Source organism: Balaenoptera physalus (assembly GCF_965194825.1).
Source record: "Balaenoptera physalus genome assembly, chromosome: 13".
Lineage (NCBI taxonomy): Eukaryota > Metazoa > Chordata > Mammalia > Artiodactyla > Balaenopteridae > Balaenoptera > Balaenoptera physalus.
This window is the reverse complement of record NC_138892.1, coordinates 98,887,137-98,902,838: the sequence shown is the minus strand read 5'-3', so window position 1 is coordinate 98,902,838 and position 15,702 is coordinate 98,887,137. Positions and strand designations below refer to the sequence as shown.

Below are 15,702 nucleotides of genomic sequence, written 5' to 3'. Positions count from 1 at the left end.
TACTTTCCTTTAAGCCAATTAAATAGAGATCATTTACAAATTAATTTTGGTAATATCATCCAGAGGTAAAAACATATCATCTCTATAATGTACACAGACATACATACATCCATATAAACAGATCTCATTGTTTCCTGCTTGAGTTAAAAATCTTTTTCCTTTTTTTCTTTTCTTTAGTCTCAGGAATTGGAGATGGTCAGATAAAAGTTTCTGAGAGCCCAATTAGAACATTTATATCTCAAAGGCACAGGGAGAGAAATGCAAGTTCCTCCTAGAAAGCCTGCTTCCTCTAACAGGATATGCAAAAAAAAAAAAATTTAGAATGTCAAAAGAGCTCCATCCTCGTCATTTTTCTCTGGAGTCTAAAGAACACCATGGTCACCCGAACTAAGGGTGGTCTAATTTTGTAGGATGCATCCTAAAGGGCTATTTTTAGGAAATGAACTTTTGTTTCTCATGTCCACCAACTGAAACACTGCACCTTCTTTAACACAAATATACACTCACACACACACCCTCAAAATATAAGCCAAACCAGTTCCAAAAGGCTCAAAGCCAAACCAATTCCAAAAGGCTTACTTTGATACAACAGTATAAAAAGGCTTTGCGGGCTTCCCTGATGGTGCAGTGGTTGAGAATCTGCCTGCCAATGAAGGGGACACGGGTTCGAGCCCTGGTCTGGGAAGATCCCACATGCCGTGGAGCAACTAGGCCCGTGAGCCACAATTACTGAGCCTGCACGTCTGGAGCCTGTGCTCCGCAACAAGAGAGGCTGTGATAGTGAGAGGCCCGCGCACTGTGATGAAGAGTGGCCCCTGCTTGCCGCAACTAGAGAAAGCCCTTGCACAGAAACGAAGACCCAACACAGCCATAAATAATAAATAAATTAAAAAAAAAAAAAAACGCTTTGCATAAGGAATTTCATACCATTTTCCTTCCCTTTTACAAAACAGTTCTACTTGAAAGATAATGTTATAAATTAGAGAGCCATTAGGGCTCATTGTTCTCCAGATCCTAAGGAGCAATGAGGCCAAGCAGTATTAAAATGAAACACTTTTTTCTTTCATGGGTGCATAACTGAAGATCTCCCAGTTTTGCCAAACAGACCCTAAGGGTCTACAAGATATAATAGAGTTCTGGTTACCCATCATTAATTATCCATGGCTGGTACTGTGAGACATTCCCCAGTCTGTGTGCCAAAAGAAACAAACCAATGCAATGGGGTCTCTTAAGGTCACACTTCCCTAACTTGAGAGTGAGGTGCCTCCTCTTACTGTCCCAGATGGTGGTGTATGAGTCCTGGTCCAAACGGGAGATTCCCAGGTACAGCCCCAGGTGGTGCTAAATGGCCAGAGAGACTCCTCAGTCCAAAAGGGAAAATCCAATTAAAGCAGTGCTCTGCTCAGTCACTGGAGTCAAATGACCAAGTCCCAAACCCAAAAGGAAACTTCCAGTCAAGGTAACACAATAGGGAAGAATACCCTGGTATCATCACACACAAGACTCCTCTACTTACCAGGTACCTCAACCTTCAAATGCCTTGTTTCCTTTACCACAAATATGAAAAGTGCTGTGTGTCAACGACACCCAGTCAGTGGCAAGCCTCAGGGCTGTCCTTGAGACAAATGTGCTCAGGCAGCTGCTGGACAGAATGAGAGCCACCACAAGCCAGGGTTTGATGTGCCACAGGTTGAGACACCCACGTGGGATGATGAGTCCCTCTGTGGTCACCAAATCCAACTAGGGTCTGCTGGTAAAGCCAATCTACTGACACCGGGTTGTGGTGAAGCAAAGTACAGCATTTATTTGCAGGGTATCGAGCAAGGAGAACAGGCAGTTCATGCTCAAAAGATCCAAACTCCCTGATGGCTTTCAGGGAAGGGTTACTAAAGGCAACATTTGGGATGAAAGATGCAAGGTGCACGATTTCTTCTAATTAGTTGATGGTGAGGTAAGAGTGGTGTTTCAGAAATCTTAATCATCAACCTTCTGATTCCAGTCTTCTGAGGTCTACATACTTGTGGTCTGCATGATGTCACCACCCTCCAGGCAGGGAAGGGTATCTTATTTTTGCTGAACAACTCAAAGATATGTATCAGATTGTTATGTATATCCTTTGAGGAGGAACTAGGACTGTCTTTTATCACTGAACTACTGTTTAAACTATTATTACTTTTCTTGTTTGCTTTATCTTTGTTTCTGTATGCCCTCACTTCCCTAGTTAACTACTTGTGCCCACTTTTTGGAACTCAGGGAAGGCCTAGGAGACTAAAGCCTTTTGCTACAAACAAGAAACAGAGAACACGGAGGGGCTTTGGTACCTGGGAAGGCCCTGCGGGGTTCTGCTCAGTTTCAATCCCACCTTTTCTTTGACACTCCTCAATCCTGAGGAGAACAGGGGCAAGACAAGAAAGGGAATAACGTTTTAGATAGAGAGGTTAATCGAACTCGGCAGGGGAACTTGGTTTTATAATTACTGGACAAAACGCAAGCATCTTGAGGACCATACAATTAGGTAATCGTAGAGTGGAAGCTTTTGGTAGGATAATCAAGTCAAAAAGCTCCCTCTGGGGCTTCCCTGGTGGCGCAGTGGTTGAGAATCTGCCTGCCAATGCAGGGGACACGGGTTCGAGCCCTGGTCTGGGAAGATCCCACATGCCGCGGAGCAACTGGGCCCGTGAGCCACAATTACTGAGCCTGCGCGTCTGGAGCCTGTGCTCCGCAACAAGAGAGGCCGCGACAGTGAGAGGCCCGCGCACCGCGATGAAGAGTGGCCCCCGCTCACCGCAACTAGAGAAAGCCCTCGCACAGAAACGAAGACCCAACACAGCCATAAATAAATAAAAAATTTAAAAAAAAAAAAAAAAAAAAAAAAAAAAAAAAAAAGCTCCCTCTGATTATCAAAAGATAATCACTTTTGTCTGCCATACAGCTTTTACGGTATGATAGGCCTTGTGTCGTCTCTCTTTTGAGAGCTATACATTCCTTTGGAATGCAGAGCAAGACCAGAGAAGGGGCCAGGAGGAAGGAGGCATTAAACAGGGATCTACACAGAACAGGATGCTACATAGCTGTTCGGCCTCCTTGTAATACTGTTCATTGCCCAGAATGCTTTATGTACAAGTAGCTCTCTGGAACAGGTAGTAGAACTGGCTGATTGAAGAGTCAAGGTTCAGAAAACTATTAGAGACGAAAACCAACAAATACAGAGAATAAATGACTTCAGACATGTCTTGGCAATTAATTAAAATGGAACAGAGATTACAGTCTAAATCTCAATTCAGTGTCCTTTTCCCTGCATCCACTGCCAACTGTCTCTGATCAAAATTTTACACTGGCACGTTCATACTCCAATTGGGCACTTCCTGTCAAGGTTAGTCATTAATCAGTTGATTATTTTGTGGAAAAAAATGGGATACTTCCCACAGCACCTGGTGCACAGTAAATGCCGGTTAAATGTTAACAAATGTTATCCTTTATTTTTAGCCTCTTTATTGGGGAAGATTGGCTTTACATGGTAATTAAATCTGAATTTACAAATGCGAATCTCAGGTAGAAATTTTTCTGGGGTGGAAGATGGATTGTGCAGACTGCACGATGGTAAAAATGAATAGATCCAGAGGTCTGAAACCAGTATAGGGGAGGAAAAATATCTTTTAAGTTCTCTACTGGGACCGCTATAACAAAAGAGATTAAGAATAGAAAAGCATACATATGTGTTTGTTTTATGTGACATGGGAGCCCTCGTAAGGAAATGAAGATCCAAAAGATGGTTAAACCTGTTCTTTCACTGGGTTTGATGAAGAGTGGAAAGTCATGGAAAGATATGATAGGGCAGAGTATGAGTTAAGTGTAGGAAACTGGGAGAACTCAGCAATGCCTGTTCAGATTCCTCAGTGTGTCTTTCTTCCGGGTAAAGGGAGGGCACCTTTCACATGATGGTTTATACCTGCTTCACAGGAAGGTCAGAGAGTCCTTCCTGAACATCCCATTTCTCAAATTCCTTCAGCTTAAAATATTCAACATGCCAAGGTGCCATATTTTGGGGTAGTGTGTCCTGAACCCTGTGAATACTAATTCATCCTTTGATTTAAATTTACAGAAATAATGCAATCACATACAAGCAAGGCAAAGAATTAAAATTAAAAAGATTGTAAAACCTTAGCTGAAAACCTATCTGGGGAAAGAAGAACCCAAAACAACTCACTGTATTCCCTACTCATTTTTTAAATGGAAGTATAGTTGATTTACCATATTATATTAGTTTCAGGTGTACGACATAGTGATGAATACTTTAAAAGTTATAACCCATTTAAAGTTATTATAAAATATTGGCTATATTCCCTGTGCTATACAATATATCCTTGCAGCTTATTTATTTTATACATAGTGATTTGTATCCCTTAATCCCCTCCTCCTACCTTGCCCCTCCCCCTTTCCCTCTCCCTACTGGTAACCACTAGTTTGTTCTCTATATCTGTAAGTCTGTTTCTTTTTTTTTGGTTATATTCATTTGTTTCATATTTTAGATTCCCACATATAAGTTATAGCATACATTATTTGTCACTCTCTAAGCATAATACCTTCCCTCCAGATCCATCCATATTGTTGCAAATGGCAAAATTTCATTGTTTTTTTATGGCTGAGTAATATTCCCTTGTGTGTGTGTGTCTGTGTGTGTATACACACACTACATCTTCTTTATCCATTCACTTGTTGGAAACTTACACTGCTTCCATATCTTGGCTACTGTAAATAATGCTGCTATGAACACTGGGCTGTATGTATCTTTTTGAATTAGTCTTTTCACTGTTTTCCTTATTCTACAGCACGCCTTTAAAATCAGGCAAACCAACCATAGTTCTGCCTTTCCTTTCTGTGACTCAACTGGCAACAGCACAACTTACATGATTTTTGTTTTCCCTCCAGAGAAAGAATGCAAGGGGTCAGCAAAGAAGCCAAGGTAAGCTCATTTTTTCAAAAGCATCTACTAAGGAAAGACTTTTACATTAAAACTAGGTTTCCATGGGCTTCCCTGGTGGCGCAGTGGTTGAGAATCTGCCTGCTAGTGCAGGGGACACGGGTTCGAGCCCTGGTCTGGGAAGATCCCACATGCCGCAGAGCAACTAGGCCCGTGAGCCACAGCTACTGAGCCTGCGCGTCTGGAGCCTGTGCTCCACAACGAAAGGCCACGATAGTGAGGCCTGCGCACCGCGATGAAGAGTGGCCCCCACTTGCCACAGCTGGAGGAAGCCCTCGCACAGAAACGAAGACCCAACACAGCCAAAAATGGATAAATAAATAAATAAATAATAATTTAAAAAAAAAAACAAAACAAACAAACAAAAAAACTAGGTTTCCACTAAAAGCAGAATTACCATATGATCCAGCAATCCCACTCCTGGGAATATATTCAGACAAACCTATAATTCAAAAAGATACATGCACCTCTATGTTCATAGTGGCACTATTCACAATATCTAAGACATGGAAACGACCTAAATGTCCGTTGACAGATGAATGGATAAAGAAGATGTGGTACATATATACAGTGGAATACTACTCAGCCATAAAAAGAACAAAATAATGCCATTTGCAGCAACATGGATGCAACTAAAGATTATCATACTAAGTAATGTAAGTCAGAGAGAGAAAGACAAATACCATATGGTATCACTTATATATGGAATCTAAAATATGACACAAATGAACCTATCTATGAAACAGAAACAGAATCATGGACATAGAGAACAGACTGGTGGTTGCCGGGGGGAGGGGGTTGGGGGAAGGATCGAGTGGGAGGTTGGGTGAGCAGATGTAGGCTTTTATATACAGAATGGATAAACAACAAGGTCCTGGGCTTCCCTGGTGGCGCAGTGGTTAAGAATCCGCCTGCCAATGCAGGGGACATGGGTTTGATCCCTGGTCCAGGAAGATCCCATGTGCCATGGAGCAACTAAGCCCGTGCACCACAACTACTGAGCCTGCGCTCTAGAGCCAGCGAGCCACAACTACTGAAGTCCACGTGCCTAGAACCCATGCTCCTCAGCAAAAGAAGCCACCGTAATGAGAAGCCCGTGCACTGCAACAAAGAGTAGCCCCTGCTTGCTGAAACTAGAGAAAGCCTGTGTACAGCAACGAAGACCCAACACAGCCAAAAATAATAAATAAATAAAATAAATGAAAACAAACAGAAAAAACAAGGTCCTACTGTATAGCACAGAGAACTATATTCAATATCCTATGATAAACCATAATGGAAAAGAATACTAAAAAAAAAGAATATAATCACTTTGCTGCACAGCAGAAATTAACACAACAGTTAATCAACCATACTTCAATTTTAAAATATACTGATTAAGGAAAAAAAAAAAAACCACTTGGTTTCCATTTAACCACCTGATGTTTGAACTCAACTACTGCCTAATAAAAAAGCAGCTTCCTCTCTTCCTATCAAACAGTAATCTCAGACTAAAGCAGGGATCTGGTAGTTCTGAGTTCTCAATGGTTTTTCCATCCACCCTTCTGAGTTCTTAGATGAGACTCCTACAATAAAAGATAGATTTATAAGGGGGGGAAAAAAAAAAGACCAGAAGTTTATTAACATGTATACTTTAGGTATACATAGGAGATACCCAGAGAAAAATGAGTAACTCCCTAAGGTGGTTTAGAATTCAGGCATAAATACCATTGTAACAGGGAAAGGGGAGTGAGGATGTAGGCCTCTTATGGGATTATTAGGAAAAATGAATAGGCCTTTAAGAGAATACATAGGAGATATGATAGTTTGTGACAAAGTTTGTTTTTTGGCCAACGTGTCCACTTCTAGTCTCCTCTCCCATGACGTCAATCTTCCCTGGTTGATAAAACTCTCCGGGAAGGGATTTATGATTCATGACAATTGTGTTGCTTTTCGATGATCTGCCTTTAGGCACATAAGGGGAATTCAGAGACAGCTTTTCTCTGCATTTGCTGGTTTTTAAGTAGCTACAGATCAAAATAATCAAGATGCCAAAGTGGCATATTTTGCAGTGGTATATTCTGCTGCCCTTCAATATCATCATATCATATTGGGCTCTGCACCAGGAAAAGCAAGTTCATTTTTAAAGATAATTTGGAGGAGGAGAAGGGGGTGGCTCAGAGGCCACATCAGGACTCCTTCCAGGAGTTTATAAAAACAAGAGCAGTCAGAAGCACAAATTGTGAAACTGAGCAGGACCCTGTGGGGCCCTCCTGAGCACAAAAGCCCTCCTGTCTCCTGTTTCTTGTTTGTAGAAAAAGGCTTTAGTCTCCTATGCCTTCCCAGAGTTCCTACTAATTAGGGAAGAGAGGGAATTCAGAAACAAAGGAAAAGCAGTTAAGCAAGAAAAGTAATGATAATAGTTCAGTGGTAAAACAGAATCCTAGTTCCTTCTCAAGGGATATACCTAACAACCTGATGCATATCTTTGAGCTGTTCTGTAGAAACTAAGATTTCCAGCCCCCCAACCCAAGTAGAGAATGGTGACTACATGCTAACCACAAGCATGTAGAACCCAGACTGGCTAGAACCACAAGGTTAATGATAAAGATTCCTGTGATAAACACCACTCTGTTACCTTACCACCAACCAATCAGAAGAAAGTCATGCACCTTGCAGCTCTTACCCCAAATGCTGCCTTTAAAAAAACTCTTTCCTGAAAGCTATCAGGGAGTTTGGGTCTTTTGAGCACAAACTGCCCATTCTTCTTGCTTGGCACCCTGCAAATAAATGCTGTACTTTCCTTCACCACAACCCGGTATCAGTAGATTGGCTTTGCTGTGCAGTGGGTAAGCAGACCTAACTTTTCCTTATTCTGTTCCCAATCACAGGTATTGTCAGCATTGCACTAAGCAACAGCCCTTCTCAAACCTTTCTTCCAAAGTTGTATTTTATTTGAAATGCAAACAATAAAGGTGGGTTTTGTTGTGGCTGAAACACAACATTCATATATCATAGCAAAGCACAATCGACACTTGTATTTTCCACCGTTTTATTATAAAAATCAACATTTCATTTGTTACAACTCAACTTATTGTAATAATCAAAAAGGGGATTTATACAAGGTATTTTTATACAGTTTAAAATTAAAGCACTTATTTTACAAAAAGGGGGAAGTGAATAGTGGACAAGGGCTGACCAAATGTTGGTCATTAAAATATAAATACATCCTTGCAAAGCACCATCGTACCAAAGTCCATGAACAAGAAACACCAGCTGACTTCAAGACAATGACGAAGATTAAAGCTTAAGAAAAAATTTAAAAACACAGAGGATAAAACATCTGAAAGCAGCACCAGATCCTTCACTTGCAAATAAGGCTAGTCCAGCTTAAGCGTCTCAGTATCCTCTTTACTCTTATTATAATAAAATGTCCTCAACTAAGCCCAGATACTTAATTTCATGTAATGTTAGGTTTAATCAGACTTTCTTTGCTTTATTTTCTTTTTAATATTCATATTTAGGCATTGATATTTAGAGTCATATACATAGAGATCTATCTATCTATATATTTATCTATACCCCTGCCCTTATATTTGATTTAAAAAATTTTTTTAATAATTAAAATTCTTTCTTTTAAAAAAAGAATGGACAGTTAAGCAAAAGCACATTGTATAATTCTTTGGTGTTAACTACTGGGCAAACCCTAAGTAATGGGAAATCTAAAAGTTAGTTTTTGTTAGGGCTATATTCCACTTCTGAGTACAAGATATCACTTAGTTTATAATTCTACCTGTAAAGTCATGATGATTTTTTTCAGCAATAACTTAAGAATGGTTTAAGAATGCCTTATGAAAAAAAAAACAAAACCAAAACCAAAACCAAAAAACCAGTAAAGTTTACCTTGACTGAAGAAGGATGAGGTCAGTAATTTCATTCTAAATCATCTAGATTAACCGAAGAATCTACCTCCCTCTCCGCTCAGGTATAGGCTTAGTTTAACAAAAGGCAGAATCCAATCAAACAAATATCCTGAGTATATGGTCCACAATTTAAAAAATCTTTTAAAATTATAACAGTAAAATGTTATGCTTTAGGGTCCAAAGTCCTTTAAAAGTTTGAGAATTTCAAAAGCTAAATTTTGAGCCTATTGTGAAATGATGCAATCCCAGAAGTCAGAAACCAACCATATGCTACTAGTACTTTGTAAAATCATCTGTTATTTCTCTTGGTTCATTTTAGGTTTGGGATAAGGAAAGGGGTACCAAATAAAATTAAATTTCTTGAGTTTAAGAATTTTGAGAACATGTTTTAAACAACGCTTGATTATGAACTTCTTTAAGACTCAGTCCATGTCTACACTTAGTGTACAGTCTCATTTATTGACGCGCAAACATTTGTCAGCCATCTGATAATCACATACTCATACCCACACTCCAGACATACTATTCATGTCATTATTCAAAATGAAGTACTGCGCTTATTAAAAGTTTGACATACTTGGGGGGCGTGAAAAGGCCAAGATTTTTGTTTCTGAATCTTGTTAGATGTGTAACGGTAATAACCAACATGCTGCTTTTATGGCATGCAAATCAATGAAGTGGCAAGTTTCCCCCTGCAAGAGATAAAGCAATTTTAAAAACTACACTTTTAAGAATCTAGTCGAGGCAAAGGACTTGACAGAGAAACAATAGCAGCAGACCTATCGCAGAGCCAGGTTTGCTTGCTTAAGGCAAGCCTTTCTTTTGTACCAAAAGTAAGTAGTCTCTATACTATGATTACTGCTATCAGGTCACATAAATATACACAGTTCATTAACAGATAAGTCACAGCTACTAACCCTACATGAAGTATTCTTCACTAATGAGCTTTTACAGCAAAACAAAAAAATTTTCCCTCCAAACTAATTGCTACCTAATAAGGATGGTGGCTATTTTTATACCTTAACAATGTCTTAATATCAAATGAGTTGGTTGTATACAAATGATTGACTTTGGAGTATTTTTAAATAATGAAAATATACAATCCTCAATCATCTTAAAATTTTACTGCTCAAAAGCCTCCACCCCCAATTATTGGCCTATATTAGATGAAAATGTAAAGACTTCATTTCTAAATACATATCAACCCTTTAGAATAGTTGTTCTCAAACTTATTGAAGGGTCAGATAAGCTCTTGGTGGTACATCACAAAGTATTTTTATATTAAAATTAAAATAATAATTTTCTGCTAAACATATAATATCTCATGATATGCTAGTTAGAAGAGTTATAGCAAGTGTCAGAGGCATAACAAAATTTCCTGAAAGAAAAATTAATATTGAGAAAATTCTATGCCTTAATTGTTTTTTACATTGTGAATATGCCATTATCTGATATAAGTAGCAAAATCCTTTGGGCCACTGTTCAGAAAACCAGGGCTCTGCAGGAGCCAAATTCAAGATTATAAAAGTTCAGAATTATAAAAGACCACCTTCAGTGAAGAATAGCTTACTATAGGGCACAGAAAGCATGCTATGCTGAAGTTCAATTCTCAGATAATTTTAATGACATCAGTAAGTGGGCATACTTCACGCCATACAATCACAATGAATACTTCTGCATTTAAGGAATATAACGAAATTTTATTCATTGCCCCCCAGCATGGATAATGAATCTAGCAATACTCCAAATTCAAAACACTTTTTCCCCTGATTTGTGCTCTCATATATTAATTTTTTATCTTCCAATTAAAGATCTTGTGTTTAACAATCAAGATAGTCTACTTTTAAGCTTAACTGTCCATATAATCTGAGGGTCAATAAATCTTTCCTGAATTTTGACAATTCTCTCATTGAAAGGTACTCCCCAAAATGTTAAGAATCCATCTCAAATACCAAGAAAGAGGATTCTGAGATTAAGCTGAACTGCCTTCAAATAATTTCAAACAAATTGGCACACAAATTAGTATTTTGCAAGAAGAGGCCATTGCCATCGCAGTACAAGCACTTGAACTGAGATATAACAAGGCAATATTCTTCTTAGTTCATTATAGTGCAAGTTTCCACATGGGAAGCCCACCAGATAAAGATGCACATTAAAAAATGTAAACATACAGAATTCTCAAATTTTAAGTGATACCCAGTTATTGCTAACCTTTCCATCTTCATTTGAGCATCAAGCGCCCTTGCAACTTCAATGTCCATTTTGTTAGAACTTGAGCACTTTGTTCCATCAACAGGAAGAGTTAACACTCGTCTGACTGAAATGCAAGATACTAATGGATTACCATTTATTTATATGCAAAATCAAGTGCACCTGATTCATATAAGGTACTCCCAATAATCTAAGCATTACTCTGAAACCGTGTTTTTTTCTCTTTAAAAAGATTACTTAGGTATATTTTTTAATTGCTTAAACAGTTAGTTCACCTCTACCAAACTTCTGAATCCCTTCTTCCACTGTTTTCTCTTCGGTCCTGAAATCCAGAGAGGCCTCAACAAAACAGAATTAAAAAAAAAAAAAATCATTCGATAACAACTGACCAACATCTGTTAAGGTAAAAATACATTAGTTTAAAAACACATTCAACTTTAGCAGAGAAATTCTGGAAACATGTAAAAAGCAGGAAACCAACTTCTGGCAAGGTGGCAGAGCAGTGCTAGAATCATTCCACAGGTCAGCCCTGATAGCTGAAGATGAAGCAGCCCCAGTACCACACAGGTCAGGCAGATTACGTAAGAGCCTTCCAATATTCCCCTCCACCCAAGTTCTGACAGCTGAGAAGTTAATAGTTTGCCTTCTCATGTAATCCATATTGTTAAATTTGTTAAATCGTCTTAATCCATCATGGAATAAGAGAGAAGACACATAAAAAATATATGAGGTGATTATAAGAATAATTCATGGATAATTTGAAAACAATCTAACATTCACATTAGGTAACAGAAAGGTATTAAACTCATGTCACACATTAGAAGAGGTATGTATGTAGAGATCATTCTGAGAAAAATTGGCCTAAAGAACATGAAAATGTCACCAACAGTTAATAAAGGGAAAACCCAACGATTACAAAAAATTCTCTTTTTAAATAGATTGTCTCTAACCGGAACATATTTAAATGTTTTACTAGGAAAGATACATATAAAAATGATTTCATATTGTGATATTATATGCTGAAAGTACTGCAAGGATATATGATTAATTTACAACAAAAACTTAATGGTTAAATTTGTAACTCTTAAACATTGTCTATATGTGTTGTAAAAAGACATTTTAATGAGCATTAAAACAATCTTGGAAGTAAAGAGGAGCAATAAACATGTCTAACCTTTGATCATTATGCGAACACAGCAGTCCAAATGAAGAGCTAAGCTGACTGGGGTATGGAGCTAGTAGAAATATTAAAATGAAACCTTAATTTAGAAAACTCCATTTTATCAATCCTCAGATAAAAAACTGTGAATAAATTATGGCATTTTGGCAAAATACCCTACAATACTGCTAGGGGAGGAAGCAAGGTGAAAACACCCAGGGAAAAAAATTAATATATGACAGAGGGGTGAGTTTTAAGGTAGGGACAGAAGACTTGCACAACAAACGGCCCCATAGCATCTTACCAGACAGCTGATCTCTCCCACAACAGCAGCACCCCAAATGGATTTTTATAAATATCTATTTTCCTCGATAAAATTGTTGGATTCCTAGAGAAAACAAAGCCCTTTATCCAAAGTTAGTATTAATTCTTTTTTTTTTTTTCCTTTCATTTCTTAAACCTGCTGGCCTTCAAATGTTAGTTAACATGAAGGCCATTTGGCTACTTCCAAGTATCTATAGTTTGCTGCTCTGAGATGGACTTTTTTGTCTTTTCTTTTTTTTTTCTTTTTTTTTGGTATCAATAAAGCCCAGACATTCCTGGTCAGTGATGCCTTTATTATTCCTGCTTCCTTTGTACTCAGTCACTTCACTGGGTTTAAGGCATGCTTTGTGTATTTAGTTTGCAAAAATAAAACTTTTAGTACAAATTTATTTTTTATACAAATTTTTATGGCACAAGCAGCAAATGTGCTGTTTTAAGAAAATATATAAATATCTTTTCCTTCTGTACAAATATCTCCAGTATGCCCTACCCCATTTATAATTTTTATCTGTACATGGTCTGCCTCACCCTTCTCGAAGAGCTCCCCCCCCCCTCCAGATCCCAACCGCATTCGTGTTTACACTTCCGTGTGGGAGGCAGTCAGAGGAGGAGGGCCCCTCCTCAGGAGGAGTCCGTACAGGGAGAGGGCGGCGGTGGGTAGAGGTGATGAGGGTAGCTCCTCTCTGTGTATGGAGAAGGCGGGCAGCTTTCATAGTTCTCTTCTGCCGACAAGTACTGGCTTCGGGGCGTGGGAGGCGGAGGCACAGGCTCTGAGTCATAGTTCAAGTCACTAGTGTAGCCCTTGGCTGTGGCCACTGAGGTCATTATTCTCCGGCTGGGAGCGTAGTCACTGTCACAAACATCTGTGCTGCAGGGTGTGGTGGGCGGTGCAAAGTGCCGGTAACTGTGCGGCCTGTAGCTGGCAGAGGGAGAAAACCAGGAGAGGCTGAGTCAGGGTTATGGAGAGGTGGTTTTTCTGTATCAGAATACAGAGGTATTAAACGCAAACCTCTCCTGCAAGACAATAAGCTACCACAATTTAAGGCTGCACCAACCAAGAGGCAGTTTTCAATGGCAGATTGGAGGAGGAAGATAGCATGTGTTTCATATTTGTAGATAAAATGTGATTAGAGGCAATTAAAAGTGGACAGAATGGGAATGCAGAGGTGAACCCATTCTAGCCTCTGGGTGTGCACTTGTATCTTTAAGTTACCCTGTATCATAGAATAAAAATGAACTATTCAAAGTTGTATTTCATGGTCATCTTTGGAAAATCTCTCAGTTATACATTTTGGATTTAGTCTATATAGTGGACCTCACCAATTTCTGCCTCTCCATGATCTGTGAGAAGAATGGGTCTTTATTATCTTACATTACTCAAACATGTTAGCATTCTCTCAATACTCCTTAAATGATCTATGATTTACCTGATGAATAATTTAATGATGTCTGAAGACTTCACTGTCTCTTTACAACTCAAATACTGTACAAGCCAGGCTGAATTTTGGTAGACAGCCTAAGGAGCTTATCTATCCCATTATTATTACTATCAGCAAAGGGAAATTGCTGTGGTTTGGGGGAAGAAGTGTTGATTCCCTGTATGTAGACAAGCATATTGTCATAAGAGTGGCTCTAACTGAACATCAAAATGATAAATTCTAGGTATCCATACAGGACCAGTGAATTTTCTAATATGTATTTCAGAGTCCTAATTTATTTTTTACACTTTTTAAGCTACCTTTTCAAGTAATCTATAGCTGTTAAGTCAAGTTTGTAGCGTGGCTAACTAAAGAAAAAGGCACTGGAAAGAGAGAAATGTACTAGTGAAAATAAGAGCTGACAAATTGCTGGCTTTTCTATCATTTCTACTTCTATCTGTAACTTCTTATACCATTCATAGTCTAAGTATAGTAAAGCTGAGTAAAGCTGATCTTATTTCATATATACCTCAATCAAGATTTATTTATATGCTTTCCCATCGGACAAAATGATTGCAAGAGTAGGGCAAGAGCAAGTGTAAAACTGAAGTAACGATTTATAAAATACCTAGCGATACAGAGTGCCAGATAACACCTCAGGATAAAAGCCATGTGAGGCCAAGCCCTCAGTGGTATGAAAAGAAATGGCTGCAAAAGACCAAAAGTTACATGACCTGCCAAGCAGGTTCTCAAGCATTTTTACTACCAGTACTGACATGATGTCATAGTATTTTTTAGGAATTATCTTTCTGTCCAATCAGGTGGCGAGCCTTGGAGAAATTTCTTGGCTCTACATTTAAAAGGCCCAAATTCCATTTTCATGGGAGAAAAAAAAAAAGAGGAGAGAACGAAAGGAAATAGAATTAACAAAATTCTTTTAAGTTCCACAAACTTTAAGTTAGACAAAAATTTCAACAAATGATAAAAAGTTTCACTCTGAAGAAATAAACTGGGCTTAATTTGAGATGTGGGAAATGGTTAAATAAGAACTGTTTTTGATGCAATTATGTTTACTTGAACCAAACAGTGTTTTATTCCATTTAAGGAAATTAATTTTTTAAAAGTAAAATTTTAGGTCTTTCCTTTTTTCAATTTTCAGGTTTCTGCCTTTCTATTTGGCTTTTTAGAACAAACCTGTGGTAGGGAAAGCAACATTTACAATAAAACATAAAAACAATCAGTTCAGAGCCAAGCCTATCTTATCCATAAACTGAAATGAGAATTGTGAATGAGATACTATAAACAATTTCCACTTGCTTTCTACACATCTATAAGGTTATATATCAGGGCAATCTGACTGGAATGCTAGAAAACACCTGATCTCGAAGATAATAGGCACTTGAGGGATGCCAGTAAACACTGGGCACTAAGTGAAGAGAGAGTGTAAGTTTCTGACTTTCTGCTGGCCTCTCAAATAAGACGAAAGACGACACACTAGGACTTAACTTGCTCATCCCTATGCTCTACAGCCTCACGAAGCAGCACAAAGGCATAATCCCCCCATTTCTGGCTTACAAACACATTTCAGTTATTTTAGTGAGTCATGATTTATTCCATGCAACTATATGAGAAACTTTTCATTCCAGATTGTAATAACATATGTAAGCAAGAGGTGAACTTAAGCTTCTCTCAACTTTTCTCAAATTC

At 38.4% G+C, this 15,702-nt stretch overlaps 1 protein-coding gene across 5 annotated transcripts in view; it reads right to left on the bottom strand.

Annotated features, from left to right (window-relative positions):
• Window positions 1–7,995: 7,995 nt before the first annotated feature.
• The window catches only part of LRP6 (LDL receptor related protein 6), a 183,552-nt gene continuing 175,845 nt past the window's right edge, over window positions 7,996–15,702 (bottom strand). For 4 of the 5 annotated variants that reach the window (XM_082420152.1, XM_082420153.1, XM_082420150.1 and 1 more), the window contains one exon: window positions 7,996–13,496. In XM_082420152.1, coding sequence (XP_082276278.1) covers window positions 13,199–13,496 — 298 coding nt within the window. In that variant the 3' untranslated portion in view covers window positions 7,996–13,198. The remainder of the gene's footprint in view (window positions 13,497–15,702) is intronic. The other variant, XM_082420151.1, reaches the window with a different exon arrangement.